This window comes from Suncus etruscus, chromosome 9 (genome assembly GCF_024139225.1).
Source record: "Suncus etruscus isolate mSunEtr1 chromosome 9, mSunEtr1.pri.cur, whole genome shotgun sequence".
Classification (NCBI taxonomy): Eukaryota; Metazoa; Chordata; class Mammalia; order Eulipotyphla; family Soricidae; genus Suncus; species Suncus etruscus.
The window spans coordinates 95,588,820-95,614,893 of NC_064856.1; the positions used below are offsets into that span (position 1 = coordinate 95,588,820).

The 26,074-nt window shown below is 39.4% G+C and overlaps 2 protein-coding genes and 2 non-coding genes across 4 annotated transcripts in view; 1 reads left to right on the forward strand and 3 right to left on the reverse strand.

Annotated features, from left to right (window-relative positions):
• PEX16 (peroxisomal biogenesis factor 16) overlaps positions 1-26,074 on the reverse strand; it is a 561,216-nt gene that overhangs the window by 194,955 nt on the left and 340,187 nt on the right. The gene's annotated exons all lie outside the window — the stretch shown is intronic.
• The window catches only part of PHF21A (PHD finger protein 21A), a 252,309-nt gene that overhangs the window by 175,797 nt on the left and 50,438 nt on the right, over positions 1-26,074 (reverse strand). Inside the window, exons 5-7 of the mRNA XM_049779629.1 lie at positions 23,924-24,060; positions 14,594-14,626; positions 11,586-11,651 (exon numbers count right to left, since the gene is read on the reverse strand). Of these exons, the coding sequence (XP_049635586.1) occupies positions 11,586-11,651; positions 14,594-14,626; positions 23,924-23,977 (153 nt within the window). The 5' untranslated portion in view covers positions 23,978-24,060. The remainder of the gene's footprint in view (positions 1-11,585; positions 11,652-14,593; positions 14,627-23,923; positions 24,061-26,074) is intronic.
• LOC126019366 (small nucleolar RNA SNORA51) lies at positions 3,173-3,306 on the forward strand. Its single transcript, XR_007499091.1, has one exon. It is a non-coding gene; the product is annotated as a small nucleolar RNA SNORA51 (small nucleolar RNA).
• Positions 24,579-24,742, reverse strand: LOC126019896 (U1 spliceosomal RNA). Its single transcript, XR_007499507.1, has one exon. It is a non-coding gene; the product is annotated as a U1 spliceosomal RNA (small nuclear RNA).

A 26,074-nucleotide genomic window follows, 5' to 3' on the forward strand; every position in this document is an offset into this window, starting at 1 on the left:
GAAAGGCCTCATTCTCCATCCCTCCATCAGTCAACCTCTTCAGGGGCTGACTTGCAACACTGCAAGAAGTGATCCCTGAGCACAGAGCCAGGAGTAAACCCTGAACACTGCCAGATGGAACCCAAAAGTTAAAAAGATAAAAAAAACTATAAATTCAAATGTGATGCCAATCATATTAGATGGTTGTAAATTCATGCCTGAGGGTAATGTTCTATAGTAACCTGATTCAGAGGCTAGAGAGATTCATGTTTCAGGTTACCACTAGAAGACTGCAAGGACTAATTTACTTATTTGACTTCAAGGCAATGAAGCCTAAAGGAAATGTAATTATTGTGCCTAATGTCTTATTACAAAAAGAATTTGGTAAAGGTCTATAAAATAATTTAGGAATATAGTGTACTAACAAAATTTAAAAAAGGGACAACAATTGGAATTCTAGTCTTGAATTTGATACTGACGAATATACAATCATGACTAAGTCACAAAGAGCTCATATTCTAGTTTACATCTAACAAAATTATAAAAAATTTATAATTATGAAATTACAAATGATTTATGCCTGAGTAAAATGTTAAATGTTCTATGCTCCTTACAAAAGGTGGTACTTTACACGTAAGATGAAGAAGTGACATATGAGAAGAAGTTAACCACCGCGACTAAAGGCAGTAATTTCCATTTAAATAAAATTTACCTTCCAGGATACTCAGCATATTCAAAAGATATATGTTCATTAACTTCTAGCAGATAATAGATATTATCCAAATAGTCCATAAATAAGGAAACAGGCCTATTAAATTATTAAATAACATCTATCAAAAAGCCTATTACAGAGTTAGGAATAGAATCAAACTCCCAGCGTATCCTTCTTTCCACACACAGTCCACTATTCAAGTCACCTACTTGGCTTAAATTACGTTGTTCTCTGCATCAGAACCATAATTAGTTAAGGCAGGAACAGAAACTTCTCTCCCAAAGGCTTCAGAATCTATTCTACTAAAATATGCTCAAATTTAAAACTGTGAATGGTTTTATAAGTGGCAACTATTTATTAAATCCAGAAAAGTTTCATTTAATATTAGGCCCAGCAATTTGTAAAAAATAGAAGCCACAATTTTTAAATGCAGAGTCAAAAAAGCAAACCAATAACAGAGACTTTTAGACAATGAAGAACTCTTTCTCTTTTTAAAAGTATTAAGAAAGGGACTAGGAGCCGGAGCGATAGCACAGCAGTAAGGTATTTGCCTTGCACGCAGCCAACACAGAATGGTCCCCCCCTCCCCCGGTTCGAATCCTGGCATCCCCTATGGGCCCCCAAGCCTGCAGGAGTGACTTCTGAGCATAGAGCCAGGAGTAACCACTAAGTGACACTGGGTGTGGCCTCAAAAACAAACAAACAAACAAACAAATAAAAAAGCTAAACAAGAAGGGACTAGAGAAACAGTGTAGTGGGCAAGGTGCTTGCTTGCGTGCAGTCAGTAAACCAGGGTTCAATCCTGGCACCACACATGGGTTCTCAAGCCCACAAAGAGTGATCCCAGAGCACAGAGCCAAGTAAGCCCTGAGCACTGTTAAGTGTGGCCCCCAAAACAAACAAACAAACAAACAAAAGTATTAAGAAAAATTGGAGAGGCTGGAGACATAGCTCCAGAGACTAGAGGACATAGGAGGCCAGAATTTGACAAGTATGGCCTACAAATCACAAACAACATCAAAAAAAAAGTGTTGGGAGTGAAATAAAAGCAAAAGTTAACTCTGGAAATAATGGAATATTTGTACCTTAATAAAATGGCATGAAAAATAAACCTTCAGATAGCATCAGATCTTTCAAATTAGCTAGTGTTTTATTCATGCAAACATGGAATATTTCTGTGGTAGATAAGTACTCATATATGCTGTTAAACTGACCATTTTCTGAACATTATGTGAAAATAAATGGCAAAGACTTAAAAAATATATATATATAGCTTTATACCCTTTGACAAACTATAGTAGATAGATTATTGTTCTTACCTACTCATATTCTACTATAAAATTATACTTCTATACCTTTTGTTATGTAACTTCGAAAGGCCAGACCACATAACTTTTTTAGGCTAATGATATGTCAGAAACCTGATGCTAGCCAGAGATGGAAAATGTATAATGGTACTTTAGCCTGCTTCTTGTACTCTGGTGATAAACCATGAAATAAGTATGTCCCAGGCAGCTACTGTCTCTTTTTTTTTTTTTTTTTTTTTTTTTTTTTTTTTTTTTTTTTTTTTTTTTTTTTTTTTTTTGGTTTTTGGGCCACACCCGGTGACGCTCAGGGGTTACTCCTGGCTATGCGCTCAGAAGTCGCTCCTGGCTTGGGGGACCATATGGGACGCCGGGGGATCGAACCGCGGTCCGTCTCCTAGGCTAGCGCAGGTAAGGCAGGCACCTTACCTACAGCGCCACCGCCCGGCCCCCCAGCTACTGTCTCTTGATGCTCAATTTCAAAACATGTTTGAAGTAGATCTAAACCAACATGCAGCCCAGAAGCAGTCTCAGACAACCCACAATCTGAAACAGAATTGCCTAGCCAAGCCAAGATCAGGAGAACCCTGGGTAGTTTGTTAATTCAGTGTGAAAATAAACACAGTATTATAAGTCACTCAATAAATCACCAATTCGTTACAGAGAACTGTTATGCCATTGACTGGCCAATCACCCAATAACCTCACACCTAAGAATTTATTTTAAAGCAACAACAAAATAATATGCAATGGTGTCTAAACAGCACTATCTGTAAGAGCAAAAAGGTGTAAACACACTATCACATAATAAAATGGTTAAATAAATTATTAGATAGCCAGATCAGTACATATTTTCAACTTAAAAGTCATGTTCTCCAAGAACACGAAAAAAATTTAAGCTATTTATAACACTTTTATGTTATGTATGTAAAGTTTAAAAAACACAAAAGCAAGAGCCACAACTAAGAAAACATTACCAGAGAATTATCACAGAAAAGATAAAGTGAATAAGATCATTTAAGAATAAATAAATAGAGAGCCTGTCTAGAGTACAGGCCAGTATGGGGTGGGGAGGAAGGACACTTGGGATATTGGTGAATGATGCACTGGTGAAGGGTTTATATATATATATTAAAAAATCAAAAAAAAAAAGAAAAGAAAAGAAAAAGAAAAGATAAGGCCTCCCAATGTTTACCACAGGCTGTGTTCTTTACACTGACTGTATAGAAAGAGGAGGTACAGTAAATGCTCCTCATATACACCTCAAACCAGGCCCTTTGCCTGGCCTGTATTGTGAACGGGGCAGACAAAAAAAAATTTTTTTAAATGAATCAAGGGGCCGGTGAGGTGGCGCTAGAGGTAAGGTGTCTGCCTTGCAAGCGCTAGCTAGCCAAGGAAGAACCGCGGTTCGATCCCCCGGATTCCCATATGGTCCCCCCAAGTCAGGTGCAATTTCTGAGCACTTAGCCAGGAGTAACCCCTGAGCATCAAATGGGTGTGGCCAAAAACAAAACAAAACAAACAAACAAACAAACTGAATCAAAATACTTAGGGCCGGAGAGATAGCATGAAGGTATGGCGTTTGCCCTGCATGCAGAAGGATGGTGGTTTGAATACCAGCATCCCAAATGGTCCCCGAGCCTGCCAGGGGCGATTTCTGAGTGTAGAGCCAAGAGTAACCCCTGAGCACTGCTGGGTGTGACCCAAAACCCAAAAATTAATTAATTAATTAATTAAAATTTTAAAAATGCTTGGGGGCCAGAGTGATAGCACGGTGATAATAAGATGTTTGCTTTGCACAGAGCCAACACAGGATGGACCCTGGTTCGAATCTAAGCATCCTATATGGTCCCCTCCCCCAAGCCTGCCAGGAGTAACTCCCAAACGCCACCAGGTGTGATCCAAAAATTAAAAAAAATTAAAAAATTAAAAAGAAAAAGAACAGAAAAAAAGGAAAAAAATTAAAAAGAAAGAAAAAAAAAGAATAAAAATGCTTGAGCTAGAAAGATAGTACAGCAGGTAGGCACTTACCATATATGAGTATAAGCCGACCCCGACCCCCAATTTTACCCTAAAAAAACTGGGAAAACAGTGACTCGAGTATAAGCCAAGGTGGAAAATGCAGCTGCCATTGATAAATTTTAAAAATAAAAATATATACCCAAAACAATTACACATTTGAGGAATCAGTAAATACATAAATACATGATTACATTTATAATACATGATTATTTGATATACTGTATACCATTAACATACCACATTAACCCATAGTATTCAATGGCAACTTTAATAAAGTGAATAAACCACTTTAATACAGTAAAGCATTGTAAATAAATGGTTAAAAATCCTGAATTCTTGTACTCCAAAACCCCTGATTATAAAGAATTAGGATTTATAAACATTCATTTACACAACTTTACTGCCTTTAATGGGCTTTTCACTTAATTAAATGTGCCATTGAATAGTTCAGTGGCATACCGTTCAGTTCAGCCACCTACCTTTCAGTTCAGCTGTGACTTGTGGACTGAGCTGAAGCACCGCCCCCTCCAGCAGACAGCTGAAGATGACTGGAGACTGTACATTTGATTCGGTGCATGCCAATGTCACCTGTATGACCCGAGTATAAGCCGATTTGAGTTTTTCGACAAAAATTTTGTGCCGGAAAAACTCGGCTTATATTTGAGTATATATGGTACTTGCCTTGCACATGGACAACGCAGGTTCAATCTCCAATGCCCAATATGGTCCCCCAAGTATTCCAGGGGTGGCCCCACAGCAGAGAGCCAGGAGTGAACTATGAACACAGTGGGTAAAAGCCCCAAACAAACAATACCCCCAAAACAAATAAACCGAAAACCTAACAAGAAATACAAATGCTTTTCTGTGCCCAGCAATAAGTTAAATATTATAAGAAATATTTTTCTTGGAATAAAGGAGAAAATAGTACACTCAGAATAAAGAAGCAAATAAAATAGTATGTTCTCTAATTTCTAAGTCTAGCAAGATTTAAAAAAAAAACAAAACGTTTTGTTTGTTTTGAATGTCACATCAAGACTTACTACTGGTGCCTGGGGAACCTTATGTGGTGCAGGCAATCCAAACACTCAGTCATGTGTATGACAAGTACCTTAACCCCTCTACTGTACTATGGCTCTGGTTCAGAAAGATTATTTCTTTAAATAACAAAATATATAAGTTACAATCTATAATAAGTTATCACAGGAGAAATGGTTAATTATCCCAATATTTATTTCTCTCTTCTGACTCAGTACCTGAGTCTTCTAAATTGTACCTGAAAAAGACTACACTTCCCAGCCTTCCTTGTACATAGCTGGGGTTTAATGATTGTGTTTTGACCAATAGCACTGAACTGGAAGTGTACTATAAAAGTTTTTAAATGAAAGGGCATTGCTCTCTGTTGATTTCCCCATCCTTACCAGATGGAGCAGCTATTTTGGAACATGATGTGGAAGCTTCACGCTGAGAATGGCAGATCAACAGAATAGGAGGAGCGTAGGTTCCCCTAAGACTATGGAACAACTATCACCATCCCTCACTCACAAAGCTTTCACTTGAGAATTTCCATCTTGTTTAGGCCACTTTGATTTTTGAGTTATGAGTCAATCATAGCTGAACCTATATCCTAAATGGCAGCACTATGAAAGAAAAATGAAGAGTTCAATGGGAGGTTATAATAGGAACAGCAAATCTGTACCACGAAACGGTTTCAGGGAGATATTTGCACTCAGGAAGCTAACAATTAAGCTGTGGCCTGATGCCTGATCATAAGAGTAACAGGTAAAGAGAGGAGGGGTGGCAAGCTATTCTAGAACTGGAAATCTAAGATGCTTCAACTGTGGCTCAAGTCTGAATTACTCCAGGAACAAGCCACAAACTTTGGAATATAAAGATATGAATCAGAATAAAAGTAGAGCACAAATTCAACTGAGTACAATTTCTAACAGAAGAGTAATCTCTACTACCCAACTCCTTAAACTGGCTTTAAAACAACCCCTAAGAGTGGGTGTTATTTTAAAGTAAATTTCTCTAACATTTACTGTCAGTAAATGTTTTATTCTTAACCTGTTTTAGATTAGGGTCACATAAAAATTTATTGGGTAGAAAGGGGTCGAGAGTGGAAGAAGTTTAAGAAACCTGGATCTATTTAATGAGTATATATGTATGTCAAAAATGAAAAAGGGTAGTGCCAGAGAGACAGTACAATGGGTAGTGCTTGTTTTACATGTGGCTCAGTCTGGGTTCAATCACTATCACCTCAAACCCCATCAGAAATAATCCCTGAAGAACCAGGGGTAAATTCTAAGTATCAATGGATGTGACCCAAAAACAAAACAGAAAGAGGAAGGGTAGATGAGAGTAGAATGAGAATGAACTCTGTTAAATTAATAGATACATCTATACTTCAGTGCTACTAGTGTTTAAAATAGTCAAGATTAAGGCTGGAGAGTGCAGCAAGCAGGGCAGTTCTCTTTATGTGGCTGACCCAGATTTTAATCTATTTAATTAAATAAAATGGTCAGATTTCTTTGACCATATGCATTTTTATGCTAATTATTCCTCACAGAGTTTGTGGTTAAAATTATTATTATTATTATTATTATTACTATTATTTTGGTTTGGGGGCCACATTCAACAATGCTCAGGGATTACTCCTGGCTCTGCACTCAGGAATTACTCCTGGTAATGTTTCGGGGACTATATGGGATGCTGGGGATCAAACCAAGGTCAGCCATGTGCAAGATAAGTATCCTACCTGCTGTACAATCACTCTGGCTCCCTTTTTAAATTGTTTCATTCTGGTTAAGAAAATATTGTACAGGGCCCGGAGAGATAGCACAGCGGCGTCTGCCTTGCAAGCAGCCAATCCTGGACCAAAGGTGGTTAGTTCGAATCCCGGTGTCCCATATGGTCCCCTGTGCCTGCCAGGAGCTATTTCTGAGCAGACAGCCAGGAGTAAGCCCTGAGCACTGCCGGGTGTGGCCCAAAAACCAAAAAAAAAAAAAAAAAAAGAAAGAAAAAAAAAAGAAAATATTGTACAAATTTAGAATATATACATAAGCAAAAAAAAAAAAAAAACCCCACATTGCCTTCCAACAACATATAATATACTGACATTGTTTGAAATACATATATATGCTTACAATATATCTAACAACAAGACTCTAACGCACGTAAAGCTGGGTGTGCTTTTTCCCCATAAACAAACACATTCCTATGTCATTAAAGTATTTTTTATAAGCCATGATTTTTTAATGGCTACTGCAGTGGTTTTCAACTGCCAGTCCACACACTGTTGCCAGTCCACGAGGCTACACACTTGTAATTTATTTAATCAGCCTGGGGATATTTTGAGTTACAACTGTCTAAACTGTTGGTCAGAGGTTGACTTCAAGTGTCCCACAGAGAGTTTCTAATTCAGAAACCGTGAGTTGAGATTTAGAAAAACTGGAACCTTCTAAATGAAAATTCAGTAAAATTCACTGTTTTACCGATGAAAGCGACTCATTAACGATCCAAACATAGTATGCCATTTTATAATTAGTCCTTAGGAATAAAACAGATGATATACCAAAGATTGTAGTAGTAGTAGTAGTAGTAGTAGTAGTAGTAGTAGTAGTAGTAGTAGTAATGAAGAAGGAAGAAAAGACAGTAGTGCTTACAAGAAGAAGGAAGAAGAAGAGGAGGAGGAGGAGGAGGAGAAGGAGAAGGAGAAGAAGAAGAAGAAGAAGAAGAAGAAGAAGAAGAAGAAGAAGAAGAAGAAGAAGAAGAAGAAGAAGAAGAGGAGGAGGAGGAGGAGGAGGAGGAGGAGGAGGAGAAGGAAGGAGGAGGAGGAGGAGGAGGAGAAGGAAGGAGGAGGAGGAAGAAGAAGAAGAAGAAGAAGGAGGAGGAGGAGGAGGAGGAGGAGGAGAAGAAGGAAGAAGAAGAAGAGGAGGAGGAGGAGGAGGAGGAGAAGGAAGGAGGAGGAGGAGGAAGAAAGAAGAAGAAGAAGAAGAAGAAGAAGAAGAAGAAGAAGAAGAAGAAGAAGAAGAAGAAGAAGAAGGAAGAAGAAGAAGAAGAAGAAGAAGAAGAAGAAGAAGAAGAAGAAGAAGAAGAAGAAGAAGAAGAAGAAGAAGAAGAAGAAGAAGACAGTAATGCATACTGAATTAGTGACAGCCACCACCATGTAAACAGCTCAGCCAAGACCTCACCCTGCCAAAGCCATTGGCAGCCATACCCATACCCCACAGCCACCACCATACAAATGGCCTAACTTCAATGCTTCATGAGTAATCTCTGAAGAGACACCACGTTGATGAAACTTCCAGGTACACTGATTTGGGGGCTAAAAATTCTAAAGTTCCCTCAGAGTGGAGACTACCCCCTCTACTGCTCAAAGTCCTAGCAAGCTACACACACATCCCATAGCCCAGTTTCACAGCTTCATGACTTAACTTGGGAGAAATGCCAAGTCAAGCCAATAAAACTATAGATACACAGGTCTTCAGACTGAGCACCCTTGGGAGTGGAATGGGCTGAGAATCATCCCTGTTCAACAGATCCTGGAGCTCCTGGGTATGCAGTCACAAAAGCGGCTAAGCAATACCTCCAAATTACACAGTACTGATAGCCCAGTAGGAGCACAGCAAATTAGATGGGGAAAATATCATAGAAGCCCACTAAGCTCAATAAGCAAAAAGAACACAGGAAGCTCAACTAGCAACGAATAGCCCAGTAAATCCTCAGACATTGGCTTTAATAACCCCACTGTGAGATATAACAATTTTTACAAATTTTCTTTTGCTAAACTATTTTTTTATAATTGTACTGACCATTTTGTTGCAATAAGTAATACAAAATAAATCCTTGGAGGGTGGGTAGGAAACTGGGGACAAATGATGGAAGGAAGGTTACAATGATGGTGGGATTGATATTCGGAACACTGAATGACTGAAACAACTGTATTATGAACAACTTTGTAAACTACAATATTTAAATGAAGTTTTAAAAAATTAGTAACTATCATTGTTCATAATAAAAATAAAATATATGCACATATTCCTGTAAAACTAAATATCTAAGTAAATAAAGAAAAATGACTGTAAAAAAGAATGAAAGCAAATATGACAATGACAATGGGTATTTTAATATTTTTAAATTCTGGAATCTTGACTTTCTCTGAATTAGTCTTTAACCCCCCCCCAAATTAGTGTTAATCTATTAGTTATAAGAGTAAAGTACTTTAGGTTTCCTTTATTATTTTTGGTTTTGGGGTCTACCTAGTGATGCTCCAGGGTTACTGCACTCAGGAATTACTTCTGGTGGTGCTCAAAGGACCAAACATATGGAATGATGGGGATCAAACCCAAGTCAGCTGTATGCAACTCAAGTGCCGTACTGCTGTAACTATTGCTCTGGTCCCTACTTTTAAGTTTCAATAGAGGGAAAACCAGTTAAGTTTTATTAGAGACTCCTTAAGGGAAAAAAAAGCAAGTAATACAGCATTAAAAGTTTATTCTAAAGTACAACTATTTAAGCCACAAATCAATGTTTTATGTTGGAATTAAGTTCAAAGAAAGACCAACTATTTAAATAATATATCAATATTTCATGGTGAAATTAAGTCCAAAAAAGGACCAGCTTTTGAACTTTATAGCTGTGCTTCTATCCTACATAAAAATGATATATTTTCTGTTCTATCAAAGAAGGTTGTTATAACAATTAGGCAAATTGCACTGCAGTTTCTTAACTCCTGTTCTTTTTTATACTAAAGCTTTCCTAATGTTAAACACGCTTTGAAAAATTCTAGACCTAAATTTTTTTTTTTTTTTTTTTTTTGGTTTTTGGGTCACACCCAGCAGCGTTCAGGAATTCGCCTGGCTCTACTCTCAGAAATTGCTCCTGGCAGGCTCGGGGGGACCCTATGGGATGCCGGGATTCGAACCACTGTCCTTCTGCATGCAAGGCAAATGCCTTCCCTCCATGCTATCTCTCTGGCCCCTGTAGACTTAAAGTTACAGAAATAAACAAGACCTTTATTATCAGTTTTCACAAACACTTCAAATAAATATAATTTTTCTAGTGTCCCATTTTCTCCAACTGGATAGTCTTAGCCTTGACTTTGTGGAACCCCTCCCCACCCCCCTTCCACTAATCAGTTCTCACCTTCTTTCCCTGCTGGGACACGTGAATTTTTCAGCAAAAATGACTCATTCATTGGCATCTTGTCAAACTAACCCTGAAACTATACGGAAGCTCAGCACTAACAGAATTCTAAAGCTAGAATACTTTCGCTAACGCACATCATTCTGACTTTAGAGAACTGAATCACTTTCAGATCCAAATACATACTAACAAATTCTGTTTATGTTTTCTTTACAATTTGTCTCCACCATGCCCTGCTATCCACCTCCCAATTTTGGTTTGGAATCCGCTGTATTTGGAGATGATAGAATGGGGAAAGTAGAAACGTAAGAACAGGAGGTAAAAAAAAGTTGAAAAGAAAAAGGAGTCATTAACTCAGCGTAGGGAAAAACAATCTATTCTCAAACAGTAACAATTTGTATCTGTTCCATTCCACGGAATTCTCACAGTTTATTTCCGTCTTATTTCAATGAAAACACAATAAAATACAACCAAAAATCTGCAGGAATAAATTACTCTCACTGCTATTATTTCATTAAACAAAAGTTTAAAAAAAATAAAACAAAAATTCAACTACTGAGAACTATGTAGCCAAAATTCTTCAATAAGATGACACTAATACAAAATATAAACTGCAAATCACATTATCTGCGTAGTTCACACTTTCACCTACTCTCAGAAAGACAATCACTCCTTTTAACCAGAGGGATGGTGGTAGAAAAGAAACAAGAAAATAAATGCTTTGTCAGATTACCATATACATTTACTTAGAACTCTATCAATTGTCACACTCCACCTGGTGGCAGGAGCTGCCTGAATTGGTGAAGTGGTTGGAGGTTAATAACCAAGAAATTCCAGAAAACACTAACCAGCTATCCTTGGGAAAGAGCAAAATGTTCTTCTCTTTCCCTATACAGAATAAATCTAACAAAAATCTAACAAAGTTTTGGTTTTTTATAGTTGCTCAAGATTAATAAATAATAACAAAAAGGTATAATAAATATAATCAGAACAGGAAGCTTATATTTAAAGCAATCTATTTGCAAACATTTTCTCCATGCACATTAAGTTAAATGTCATCACAAGTCTTTAAAACCAGTAACAAGGCATATTCTACAACTACAAGATTCTTTATCACATACTCCCACTAACTTTCTTTACCCCCTCTCTCCCCATGGGTAAACTATAGAGTTTAATTAACACAGTTAACAGCAGCCTGCCACGTTGCTTTTAGATGTTTGCCAGTAACATATACTCAAGGGATACTCTAAAGACTGATTTCAACCAAAAATAAAAATAGATAAACAGGACTCAAACAAAATTAAAACTGAGTCTGGCTGCCCACACTTATTTTCACACATGAGAAAAAATCGCAGTTCTCCTAGAAGCCTCCAGCAGATATATCTTTAGAACACAATGTTAAAAATATGGCCCCCCTTCCCCTACCTGTTTCTCACTCAAAGCTGTGATTTTGGCTTGGAGTTCATGAAGCTGTTTCTTTAAATCAGCATTCTGATTGGAAAGAAAAAATATCTGTGAGAAAGATATTTCATTTGTTAACAGAATAGTAGCAGAAGTCTTTATACATATACTGTATTACAAATGATGAAGCAACCTTAAGCATTTAGTCAATCGAGTTTTTCATGCATTAGAATAAGCCCCATTATCACTACTTAATGCACAGATGTTAAATGCAGGCTCCTAAACACTAGATCAGGGACAGCAACTTTGCAATGTTCTAAAGTATAAGAACTTTAATATCTTAGCACCTTAGGTTGTAATTGTACTTCTTCCCATTAAAATAGTAAAAGGAGATTTTATTTGACAGAAAACCTAAAGCTCCACTAATCAGATAAAAGCAGAAAAATACAAGTTATAAGTTTGGATGCACTGCATGCGTAACAGCATTATCAATAAAGATAAGAGACTCTTCCTATTTGACCTCTCCCTTAGTTAGTAGAGTACAGTTGGTATTTTAGCCTAGACTTGTAAATCTGTCAGTGCTGCAACTGCCTCAACACTACATCATTCAAATGAACACGCTGACTACCAGGGCACTTTCTCAGTTCTAAAATTCTAGGAATCAAAAACGAATATGATTTTAGATGAGACACAGAGCACACTTGTCTTTGGCTCAAGTAGGAAAACGACCCAAAATTAAACATTTTAAATACTTAAGGGAGCCAGTAGCCTAACAGACTGACCACCACCCAATGAGTCTGCTTTTTCTTACTGTTTCATATGCAGTTCTTTCAGTTCATCCCCCCCCATGTCTTCTGCCAGGGCTGAAACACAGTCCTCTCCCTCACATACTCTCCATGTGGTCTTTTTAGTAAGCATATTTGATATCAGGATCCTCTAATCATATTACCTACAAGATCTAATAAATGACTACTTCCTCAGATTCTTTAGGTTAGCTCTGCTGTCTTACATGACTACCATCTGTATCAGAAATTCTGGCTTATCTACAGTTTCAGTTGCTGATAACAGGTTACCAAATTAAGTACAAAACACTCGTTTTTTGGGTGTTTTTTTCTTTGGTTTTTGGTTTTTGGGTCATACCCGGCAGTGCTCAGGGGTTACTCCTGGCTCGACACTCAGAAATCGCTCCTGGCAGGTTCGGGGGACCATATGGGATGCCAGGATTTAAACCACCATCCCTCTGCATGCAAGGCAAATGCCCTACCTCCATGCTATCTCTCCGGCCCAAGGGAAAACACTCTTTTAATCTAAGTTCCACTGTCTCTTGGTTCCATAATCTTATTTAAATTATGGTATATTTTTAAATAAATCAAAATACAGATAATTCTCATAGTAGCTGGACAGTGAAGCAGGAGTTGTGCGAAATACCAAAGCACACAGAACGAATGAATTGTATGAGGCATGTACAATACGTTTTACAAGCTAAACTATAAAGTGATCAAATTTTAAGTAAAGGAAAGAAAACGTAAGAGTTTTTGATACTTTCATACTTGTGATCCACTATTTAATGAATGCAAAAGAGACAATGCCTGAACAATTATTATAACCACCATAAAGCAAGTTTAACTTTTCAGGAATATTTCTCTGCACAGATAGAAAATGAAATAGCTAAGTCAAAAACCTCCATGAGAATTTAAAGGAAAAGTAACATATCCTGGACTGTTATAAAAGGATTTTTTTTAACCCTTTTGAAAAATCTCTTTCAGGGGGCCGGAGAGATAGCACAGAGATAAGGCATTCGTCTTGCGTGCAGAAGGTCAATGGTTCGAATCCCAGCATCCCATATCATCCCCCAAGCCTGCCAGGAGCAATTTCTGAGCATAGAACCAAGAGTTAACCCCTGAGAGCTACCGAGTGTGATCCCCCGCCCCCAAAAAAAATCTCTTTCAAAGATAAGTTTCAAAAAAAAACATTTTAACAAATAAAAGTTTTGTGGGTGGGCATTTAGTCACACCAGGTAGTATTTGGGGGTTACTCCCAGCAGAGGGCAGGAAACTAAGTAGTGCCAGAGATTAAAACAGGTTAAGTTACATACATAGCAAGGTCTAAGCCTTGTACATACTATCTCTCTGAAACCTTACTCTGAAAATTTTACACTAAACATAGATAAAGCACTTAAATACTCTACATTAGAAACTACAAGTAGGGGCCGGAGAGATAGCATGGAGGTAAGGCATTTGCCTTTCATGCAGAAGGTCGGTGGTTCAAATCCCAGCACCCTATATTGTCCCCCAGAGCCTGCCAGAAGCGATTTCTGAGCATAGAGCCAGGAGTAACCCCTGAGTGCTGCCGGTGTGACCCCCCCCCAAAAAAAAAAAAAAAAGAAAAGAAAAATAAACTACTAGTAGAGGGCCAGAGAGTTAGCATGGAGGTAAGGAGTTTGCCTTGTATGCAGAAGGTCATTGGTTCAAACCCCAGCATCCCATATGGTCCCCCAAGCCTGCCAGGAGCGATTTCTGAGCATAGAGCCAGGAGTAACCCCTGAGCGCTGCTGGTGTGACCCAAAAACCAGAAAAAAAGAAACTACAAGAAGAAAATAAAAATGTCGGGGCCAGTGAGGTGGCGCTAGCCAAGGAAAGAACACAGTTCGATCCCCAGGCGTCCCATATGGTCCCCCCCAAGCCAGGGGCAATTTCTGAGGCTTAGCCAGGAGTAACCCCCTGAGCATCAAATGGGTGTGGCCCAAAAAACTAAAAAAAAAAAAAATAAGAAGAATGTCTTGGGGACATAATAATTCTAAGCCTACGGAAAGCCATACAAATTCTAACTTTGGGTACTTATGATTAGAGAATTAAAGTTTAAGCTTTATGGAGAATATTCAACCTCAATTTCCCCCTAAATTTTCAAAATAATTAATATAAAATCAAAACAAGTTAATGTCATTCGAGATGAATGTTTTCTAAACTTAAGAATTAAAATACATTTTATAATTATTTAATTTTAAAATTAAATGAATAAAAGAAGTATCTTACCTGTGGATCCTGCTTCATTTGAGCAACCAGTTTCTGGTAATAAACAGAAAAAAAAAAAAAAAGTCATCAGTTTTACATATTAATTCACTATGATGAATCAGGTTTGGCCCAAATTATAGCGTTAAAACCAATCAAAATAATTGGGCCACACCACTATCAGAATAGACTAAAAACTCTTTAATCCATATAAAGGTTACTAAAACATTAAAAAAAATAATCAAGAAAACAAACATGGGGCCAATGAGGTGGCACTAGCGGTAAGGTGTCGCACTAGCCAAGGAAGGACCGTGGTTTGATCCCCCCTGCGTCCCATATGATCCCTCCAAGCCAGGGGCAATTTCTGAGCGCTTAGCCAGGAGTAACCCCTGAACATCAAACGGGTGTGGCACAAAAACAAACAAGCAAACAAACAAAAACAAACATACTCAAGAACTACTTTCTATTCAAGAGGTTAATGAAAAGCTCCAGCTTTTAACTAATCTTAAGATAAGCAGTGGGGAGGATGTAAGTTTTGAAAAAGGAAGGATTTTAATATAAATTAAATAAGCTAGAAGTTTCAAAAGTCAAACATCCCTTTAATATGTTGTCATTGTATAGAGCAGAATTTCTGAAGCAGGGACCATATGACCACTTCTGGGCTCATTGGATATTACAAGGGGCTCACAGGTAATAATCACAAAAAAAAAAAAAAAGAGAGAGAGAGAGAGATGGGCCCGGAGAGATAGCACGGCGGCTTTGCCTTGCAAGCAGCCGATCCAGGACCAAAGGTGGTTGGTTCGAATCCAAGTGTCCCATATGGTTCCCCCACCCCCCTTCCAGGAGCTATTTCTGAGCAGACAGCCAGGAGTAACCCCTGAGCAATGCCCGGGTGTGGCCCAAAAACAAAACAAAACAAAACAAACGAGAGAGGAGAGAGAGAGAGAGAGAGAGAGAGAGAGAGAGAGAGAGAGAGAGAGAGAGAGAGAGGAGAGAGTGAGGAGAGAGAGAGAGAGAGGAGAGAGAGAGAGAGGAGAGAGAGAGAGAGAGGAGAGAGAGAGAGAGAGGAGAGAGAGAGAGAGAAGAGAGAGAGAGAGAGAGGGAGAGAGAGAGAGAGAGAGGGAGAGAGAGAGAGGGAGAGAGAGAGAAAGAGAGATTGATTCTAGTCCACATAGAATGGGGGAGGCCAGAAAATAGAAAACAAGGTTGGAGGGGTCATGGTCAGAAAAAGGCTGGGAAACACTGGTCTAGAATCCACAACAAGGCCTGGAAAGAAGCAGTTATCATGTGAAACAAACCAGTTTGTGTATTGGAAAGCACAGATTTAAGAAGTGTATTTATTGGATTAGTTCTTCCCAGAGAAGGAGCCTACTGTCAGATGAGTCTTTGCCATGATCTTCTCCACAAGGGAGGAAGGACATAGTGAAGCAGTGATGCTGAATGTTTGAAAGTAAGAAGAACAAGAATGCAAAATTTGACCTACCAGGGTTCACATGGGAAGGAGAGTGCTAACGGAGTAATTACTGAGAAAAAACTTCACTGGAAAAAATCAAAATCTAAGGAAAATAAATAGATAACAGTGATCCTAACCAAATTTCCAAATGCACTGCTACCCACAGGTGACAATAACCAGGAATAAGATTTAAACAATAAGTGAATTTTAGAAAGTTTATTCCTAAAAGTACTTGGCAATGGCAATGAGCTGTTTGCCATGTAAATTATGTAAGGTATGCACACTTCCAACTGAGCTATATCCCTCTCTGAAATTTCTCATAAAACTTAATATTCTTCCTGTTACTCTTTTGGGTGAGAATTCACTTTAACATTTTTTATCATAAAATTTTTCTAAAATATGTATTTGGTAAAGTCATTATTGTTGAATACTTAGGGATATGATTATATCAACTCTATAAAGAATACAAAAAATGACTGAGGCAGTGGCCCAAGGAAAGAAGCAGATGCATGGCATGTATAAGTAACAAATTCAATCCCCAGTACTGCATACTCCCACCAAAATACTTCTAGGAGTGGTTCCCGCACTAAACCATCAGGCCTGCACAGCTGCATTGAGTCCTATCAGGAGGTCCCTAGTCCCAGCACCACTCAGTGTGGCTTCTATGAAATATTTTAAATTAAAAAAATTATACATAATATAATATACATAATGGAATTCTTCTGACAAAGGTCTGAAACTGTTTCTAAAAGTTCTTGTGTCGGGCCGGCGAGGTGGCGCTAGAGGTAAGGTGTTTCTGCCTTGCAAACACTAGCCAAGGAAAGATCGCGACCCACGTCCCATATGGTGCCCCCAAGCCAGGGGCAATTTCTGAGCGCTTAGCCAGGAGTAACCCCTGAGCATCAAATGGGTGTGGCCCGAAAAACCAAAAAAAAAAAAGTTCTTGTGTCTACATTTTAATTTTTCATTCAGGCTACCTCATACTAAGCAGTCAGCTACCTATCTTGCTACTATAATGGTGCCTGCCTCTCACAGGTCATTAAAATTCAACTTATATTTGCTACTTTAGATCTGTTATGCTACAAGGTTTACTAATTTTTTTTTGTTTGTTTGTTTGTTTGTTTTTTGTTTTTTTTTTGGGTCACACCCGGCAGTGCTCAGGGGTTACTCCTGGCTGTCTGCTCAGAAATAGCTCCTGGCAGGCACGGGGGACCATATGGGACACCGGGATTCGAACCAACCACCTTTGGTCCTGGATCGGCTGCTTGCAAGGCAAACGCCACTGTGCTATCTCTCCGGGCCCAAGGTTTACTAATTTTAAAGTGAGTAAATAGGTATGTATGTATTGCGGTAACATAGTTACAACAATGTTAACTTCAATGGTTTTTCTATACAAGGTCACTGCAACCCTACCTCACCCCATCAAAGTGTTCAAGACCCTATCTGACTTTTTGGGGGGTGCCACACCTGGTGACACTCAGGAATTACTCTAAGCTACGCGCTCAGAAATCGCTCCTGGCTTGCCGTCTATCCTAGATCAGCACATGCAAGGGAAATGCCCTACTGCTTGCTCCACCACTCCAGCCCCTATGTGACTTTCTATGTCACTTCTAGTCCACTTCTACCTCTCCACCCCACTTCCCCCCACTCCTTGGTAATCTCAGTTCTGCAATGAAAGGACAAGGGTTTTGTCATTATTCTGTTTTGCTTCTCTTCATATCACAGATGAGTGAGGTCATCTGATATTTGTTCTTCGCCCTCAGATCTACTTCACTTAACATTCATTCAAGTTCCGTCCAAGTTGAGAAAAACAGCAAGATTTCACCCTTTCTCAGTCATATAATCTACTTTTTATATATCACAACCTCTCTGTCAATTCATCTGTCATTGATATAGTAAATGACTTCTGACATTTATCCTAACTGGTCACAGGTCTTACTTCCAGTGCTAAGATTTCCACAAGTTATTACTACATAAGAGTTCATGGAGTGGGGCCGGAGAGATAGCATGGAGGTAAGGCGTTTGCCTTTCATGCAGAAGGTCATCGGTTCGAATCCCAGCGTCCCACATTGTCCCCCGTACTTGCCAGGAGCAATTTCTGAGCATGGAACCAGGAGTAACCCCTGAGCACTGCCGGGTGAGACCCAAAAACCACAAATTCATGGAGTGTTAACACATTACATGGAATAGCTAAAGTTGTAAACCATATGATCTAAAATGCAAAAACTGAATATCTACATTATATATGACAGCAGGATCCTGGTCTTCATGTGTAAAATAAGTACACTAATTTTAAGAGCTCGACAAATTGGAAAACAAGGTTTATACATGTGAATTTTTACAAATTCAATCTAAATGCTAGTTATACTTTTTAATTAAAAGAGCCCTGGATTACCTTGGTTTGGTTATCAGAAACTTGGAACTATACTAAACTGCTCTTTATTTGGAGTAGAGGAAGCTATGTGGGATTAAACACAGATCACAAGCATGCGAAATAAGGGCTCTATATCCTTGGTCTTAAAACAGCTAATTTAGGGGCCAAAGAGATAGCACAACAGTAGGGCATTTGCCCTGCACAAGTCAGGATGGACCTGGGTTCGGTTCCTGGCATCCCCTGAGCCTGCCAGGAGCGATTCTGTGCTTAGAGCCAGGAATAACATCTGAGCACTGCCCAGATGTGACCCAAAAACAAAAACAGAAAAAACAAAAGCTGCTTATTTAGAGGCCAGAGTGATAGTACAGTGAGTAGGAACATGCCTTGCACGTGACTGATAGAAGTTGGTTCCTCAGTACCCCATATAATTCCCAGAGCAGGAGTAACTCCTGAGTGCAGATCAAGGTTCCTGAGCATCACTAGCTATGGCCCCAAAATAAAACAGAACAAAGAAACCCTTGCTTATTTAGAGCTGAAAATTATATTCTTCCATAACATGGGACTTAAATACTGAAGGAACTATATTATATACTTTCTAGTTCTGGAAAAAATAAAACTTTCTTGGTATTTGTTTAGGGGCCACACTTGAAGATGCTCAGGGGTTACTCCTCGCTTTGCACTCAAGAATTACTCTGGCAGTCTCAGGGGACCATATGGAATGCCAACAATCAAACATGGGTAATGTCATACCTGCTATACAATGGCTCCTGCCCCAGAAATAAACTTTTCTAACTATAAGTTACATTTTAGAAAACAGAGGCAGGACAGGACAAGTTGTACAACTGAATAAGATCATCCAAATCCCTACTGACTTTAAAGCTGACAAGGCATTGTCAAAGTTATTTTCTACAGCAAAAGTGAAGTGATTTTTGTTTTGTTTTGTTTTGTTTTTTTTTGGTTTTTCGGGCCACACCCGTTTGATGCTCAGAGGTTACTCCTAGCTAAGCGCTCAGAAATTGCCCCTTGCTTGGGGGGACCATATGGGACGCCGGGGGATCGAACTGCGGTCCTTCCTTGGCTAGCGCTTGCAAGGCAGACACCTTACCTCTAGCGCCATCTCGCCAGCCCCAAGTGAAGTGATTTTTATGCCAATATACTTTATACTAAAAGTTGCAAACCACTGCCAATGGGCAAGTCCAGCCTACAACCTGTTTTGGAAATAAAATTTTTACTGGAACATAGTCCCATTCACTTATATAGTATCTGTGGCAGCTTTGTCTGTACAGCAACAGAGCAGAGTAGATGTGACAGGGATCATAAATGACTCATAAAGTATAAATATTTTATTAGCAGGTCCTTTACTGAAAAAGTTTGTTTCTCTCTTCTTTATGCTAGTCTATATTCCAAGCAAATATTCAAAGTTTAAAGATGGCTTTCACAAATCCACATAAAAACAAATCAACAAAGTGAGTAAAAGGGGAAATTTTCCCAAAAAGATAAGATATCCACAAGTTATTATTACATAAGCATACATGGAGCATCAATCATGTGCTGTCACTACTTTTTAGCCCTCTCTCCCTGTTCATAAAAAAATTCTTTCCTTCCACTAGAGGAATATTGGGTCATCTCATAACAGGCTTTCCACTGTGTAAGCTCAATGTTATTCCTAATTTCATTCCCTAACTGAAAATGCATGAAAAAAGATTTTTGTCCCAATATTCCATCAAATGCATGATCTGGCTTTGATCTCGGCCTAATAACCAGTGCCTGTCATTTCTGACATCCCTGAATTTGATATGATCATATCCAATCAGAATAACATCATCATATATAAATAAGGCATGTCATTTGAATTTACTATTGATATTTAACTTTTTCAAAAATAGTATTCTAGGGGCTGGAGAAATAGTGCAGTGAGTAAGGCACTTGCCTTGCACACACCTGGGCCTGGGTTCAATCCCTAGCCCCCACATGGCCCCCTAAACCTGTTAGGAGTAAGCCCAGAGCACAACCAGGTGTGACTCAAAAACAAAACAAAAATCCAAAAATAGTATTCTAAAAATAATTAAAGTAAAATTATCATTTTCTATGTTAGAACACCTTAACAATTAACATATAAAAATTCATTACTGTGAGTCTGGAGCGACAGAATAGCACGGCAGACCCAGGATCGATCCCAGGCATCCCATATGGTCCCCAAGCATGCCAGGAGTGATTTCTGAGTGCAGAGCAGGTATAATCCCTGAGTGCCACTGTGTGTGGCCCTAAAACCTAATTAATTAATTTAATTAAAATTTCATAACTGCATGCAATGACATGTAATAATTAGGGGTGAATTTGAAAGCCAGTCATTTCATGTATTCAACACGTATTAAAATACTTCCAGGGGGCCAGAGAGATAGCACAGTGTTAGAGTGTTTGCCTAACATGTTGCTGACCTAGGACAGACCCAGGTTTGATCCCCAGCATCCCATAGGTCCCCCGAGCCTGCCAGGAGCGATGATTTCTGAGAACAGAGCCAGAAGTAACCCCTGAGCTCTCTCGGGTGTGGCCCAAAACCAAAAAAATATAACAAACAAACAAAAAGTATCTTCAGAGAAAAGATAAGTTTTTACCTCTTATCATTAGTAAGGAGAGACCAGAAAAATTTTAAAGTGTATTACTTTTTTTTTGTTTTTGTTTTTGGGCCACACCCGGCGTTGCTCAGGGGTTACTCCTGGCTGTCTGCTCAGAAATAGCTCCTGGCAGGCACGGGGGACCATATGGGACAACGGGATTCAAACTAACCACTTTTGATCCTGGATCGGCTGCTTGCAAGGCAAACGCTGCTGTGCTATCTCTCCGGGCCCTGTATTACTTTTTTTTAAAAAATGTTTTGGGCCATACATTACAGTGCTCAAGGACTTATTCCTGGCTCTGTGCTCAGGGATCATTTCTGGTGGGGTTGGCGGACAGGGCATATGGAGCGCTGGGAATCAATTCCAGTTGGAGGCATGCAAGATAAGCATCATATCCATACTACTGCTCCAAACCCAAAACAGCATTACTTTCAATACACTATACTTCTTAATGTTATCATAAAAGCAAATTCACCACACACAGAGAAGTCCATTTGTTCATGGCAAACTCTAGGAGTACTGCTGAGCAACAGTTTAGCAAGATTTAAAGCAGAAGCAAGAATTTTATTTGTGCTCTCTTTGTGTTGTTTTTAGGCCACACCTGGATAAAAATAGAGCTTACTTCTGGCTCTGCACTGAGGAATTACTCCTGGCAGTGCTCAGGGGACCAGATGATATGCCAGAGATCGAGCCCAGGTCTGCATGCAAGTACTTTACCAGCTATACTATACTCTCCAATCCCAACAGCAAGGATTTATGAATATACAAGAGTACTTTGTATAAGGTAGAATCAGTACTCTACTCTGGGCATCACTGGGTATGGATCAAAAAACAAAAAAAGCACTTCATGTAAAAAGCATGTACATGTGTTTGTGTATGAGAATCAAGTCATTTTCTAGAAAACATGAAGAAATAGAAGGATACTCTCTTTTGCATATGGTAAACCCAGGTTCAATCTAAAAAAACAGGGCAAGAAAACCTACATAAATGGTCCCCTAAGTCTTAAGCACAACCAGCTATAGCCCCAAAACAATAAACATAAAAAACATGAAACAGTCGCATTCTGCTTAATGAATATTAATTATTTTGTTATTAAAGAATAGATTTTTTTGTCTTTTGTTTGTTTGTTTTTTTTTTTAGGTCACACCCAGCAGTGCTCATGGCTTACTCCTGGCTCTATGCTTAGAAATCGCTTCTGGCAGGCTCGGGGGACCATAAGGTATGCCGGATTCAAACCACCATCCTGCATGCAAGGCAAATGCCTTACCTCCATGCTATCTCTCCAGCCCCTAGATTTTTGTCTTATAACTATATTTAATATCTATATGAAAAATATAGAAATATATATATAAAAAAAAAAGGGCCCAGAGAGAGAGCACATCGGCGTTTGCCTTGCAAGCGACAGATCCAGAACCAAAGGTGGTTGGTTCAAATCCCGTTGTCCCATATGGTCCCCCGTGCCTGCCAGAAGCTATTTCTGAGCAGACAGCCAGGAGTAACCCCTGAGCACTGCCGGGTGTGACCCAAAAACCAAAAAAAAAAAAAAAAATTTCACATAAGGAGCTGATGGGAAATCAAACCCAGGCCCTCATAGTAAAGCATTCACTCTACCACTGAGCTACAACATAATCTAGGGGTATAACTTATAAGCAATTTTGTTTAGCCTAGTGACTGAGGTAAAATTCAAGAAATCTGAGGCTGGAGATATAGTATATAAGACAGGGTGTTTTTGCCTTTGGATGTGGCCTATTCAATTTTGATCTCTAGCAACCCAATGGTACTCCAAATACTGGCAGGGGTACCCTTACCAAAGAGTCAGGAATAAGCCCTGAATACATCCAAGTATGCTCCCTCCAAAACAAAAAAATAAATAAATAAAAATCAAGAGCGGGCCAGAGAGACAGCACAGAGGTAGGATATTTGCCTTGCATGCAAATGACCAGGAGGGACCCGGTTCGATTCCCAGTATTCCATATGGTCCCCCAGCCTTCCAGGGGCAATTTCTGAGAGCAGAGCCAGGAGTACTCCTGAGTGCTGCTGGGTGTGGCTCAAAAACCAATCCATCAATCAATAGTTTTAGAAAAAAATAAAAATCAACAAATCTGAAATTTAAATACCTGTGAAAGCAATACCACTCTCACTAAAGACTAGAATAAAGGCATAAAATTGCTTATGAATAAAAGTTCAGAGTAAGTGGTCAAGTTAAATACCTTTGTTTATGAAAAATCTCTTTTCATTCCCAGCACCACAAAAACAAACAAAAAAAGCCATTTTCAGTTCTTTTCTCTGGGATGGAAATCAGGCTCACTCACTGAAGTTCTATTCTTAAAAATAATATCAATGGGCCGAAGAGATAGCATGGAGGCAGGGCATTTGCCTTTCATGCAGAAGGACGGTGATTCAAATCCCGGCATCCCATATGGTCCCCTGAGCCTGCCAGAAGCTATTTCTGAGCATAGAGCCAGGAGTAAACCTTGAATGCTGTCAGGTGTGACCCAAAAACAAATAAATACATAAATAAATAAATAAAAACATCTATGGGTGCCAGAGTGGTGACACATGCAGTAAAGTATTTGCTTTACATGTACTAACCTAGGATGGACCACAGTTTGACCTCCCCCCCCCCTCCCCCCCGCATCCCATATGGTCCTCCAAGCCAGGAGCAATTTCTGAGCACATATCCAGGAGTAACCCCTGAGCATCACCGGATGTGGCCCAAAAAGTCAAAATAAATAAGTAAATGAATGAATGAATGAATGAATTTGTTAATAAAAGACAAATGACATGTCTTTTATACAGCATTATGAAAGATGATTAAAAACTGTGCTAAAAACTAGAGATGGGTCTGTTTACTGATCTTATCCATTACTCAATAATAAGATGTGGGAGAAGCCAATAATGCAACATACCTGGTGAACCTGAATTTCCACTTTAAGAGCCTCCTGTAGAGTCTGCAACTCCATTCTCTACTGTCTCCACTTTCTTTGCTAATTCTGTAGTTTCTTCAGCCTCTGTTTAAAATAAGAAACTCCTCTTCTCACTGCAGCTGTAAAGATTATAAAAAGTTCTGGGTCATTATGCCAAACATAAAAGTAAATATTCAAGTTACATTGGGATAGTTAAAATACTTGATTTTTCAACAAAGGGCAAGAAATTTCTCAAATATATTTATTATTCCGATACGAACTAAAAGTTTTGTATTGAATGACAATAAAATTTTAATGTTTCTTCCTTGAGCATTACTCTACAAAATACTTCCTTTGTTTTTCGTTTGTTTGTTTCTTTTTGGGCCACACCTGTTGATGCTCAGGGGTTACTCCTGGCTAAGTTCGCAGAAATCGCTCCTGGCTTGGGGGGACCATATGAAACGCCGGGGATCGAACTGCGGTCCGTCCTAGGCTAACACTTGCAAAGAAGATGCCTTACTTCTAGTGCCACCATTCCAGTCCCTCTACAAAATACTTCCAATAGGAATTTAAAACATACAGTTTTAATCTGGTCATGAAAGCACCTGTTCAGAAGTAAATTCATATTTGGCACTGTTCTGCATTCTTTTTTTTTTTCCAGGGGAGAGTGCACACGCAGTCCCCCACTACCATAAATTACGCAGTCGAGTTTCCCACATGTGGGGAAATCACAGGGGTCAGCACACCCGGAGTGCAATGGGCGAGCCTCACCCTGGGGAAACCACCTTCGTGATCATGGAATCGCCCCTGCCAGGTAAGAATTATTCTGCATTCTTAAAACAAAACTGAGTGTCAGGGAGAGAACTCAAAGGGCTAGTGAGCTGTGTTACAAAGGAAAAGACCCAGGTTCACTTTCCAGTACCACCTGTTACCCCAAGTACCTCGAGGAGCAACCCCTCAACACTGAGCCAGCCCCCCAACAAATAAACAGCTGAGTCAGACCACTTCTGACCTAGATTACTTAGAGTCTAGAGTGGGAGAATACATCTAGGACATTCTAGCCTTAAAGAGATACATAACAACTTGATCATACATTTGAAACATCACACAGGGTAAACTGGAGAGTTATAGGTCTCAAGTTTAAAGAAGGCAGGAGAATCCAGTATATGAGGTGATCTGCCAATGGATCAGGCACTTTCAGCTTTACAGTGAGCACCATATTCTTTTCAAGCCAGCCCATATACCTCTTCAGCTATGCACAGAACTGCCATGTCTCATCCAGGACTATACTCCACTGCTACTTAAGGAATGTAGCACTACCCTTTGAGAGCCAGGGATTGATTGAAGTTGAGTCTTTTGAGCTATACCCCAGCCCTTCTTCCCATTTTTATCCTGTTTATTTGAATAAGATCTTTTTTTTTGGGGGGGGGGCCACACCCGGCGGTGCTCAGGGGTTACTCCTGGCTATCTGCTCAGAAATAGCTCCTGGCAGGCACGGGGGACCATATGGGACACCGGGATTCGAACCAACAACCTTTGGTCCTGGATCGGCTGCTTGCAAGGCAAACGCCGCTGTGCTATCTCTCCCGGCCCTGAATAAGATCTTAAATATGATTTTAGATCTCTCCTAAAGCAAAAGCCTGTTTTTCCTAGTTATATTTTAACTTAAATTTTTTTCTACCTATTTAACTTAGAAGTAGAGTAGCATGTCAGCATTCCTAAAAATTGGGGAGGAAGGGCCAAAGAGATAGCACAGAGGTAGGGCGTTTGCCTTGCACATGGACAACACAGGATGGACCCCGGTTCGAATCCTGGCATCCCATATGGTCCCCCCAAGTCTGCCAGGAATAATTCCTGAGTGCTACCAGGTGTAACCCAACCCACCCAACCCCAATAGGGGAAAAAATAATCAGAAGTTAAGAAAACTTATTTTGTTTTGTTTTGTTTTGTTTTTTGGGCCACACCCGGCTTTGCTCAGGGGTTACTCCTTGCTGTCTGCTCAGAAATAGCTCCTAGCAGGCATGGGGGACCATATGGGACACCGGGATTTGAACCAACCACCTTTGGTCCTGGATCGGCTGCTTGCAAGGCAAACGCCGCTGTGCTATCTCTCCGGGCCCAAGAAAACTCTTTAAACCATTTAAACCACTTTGT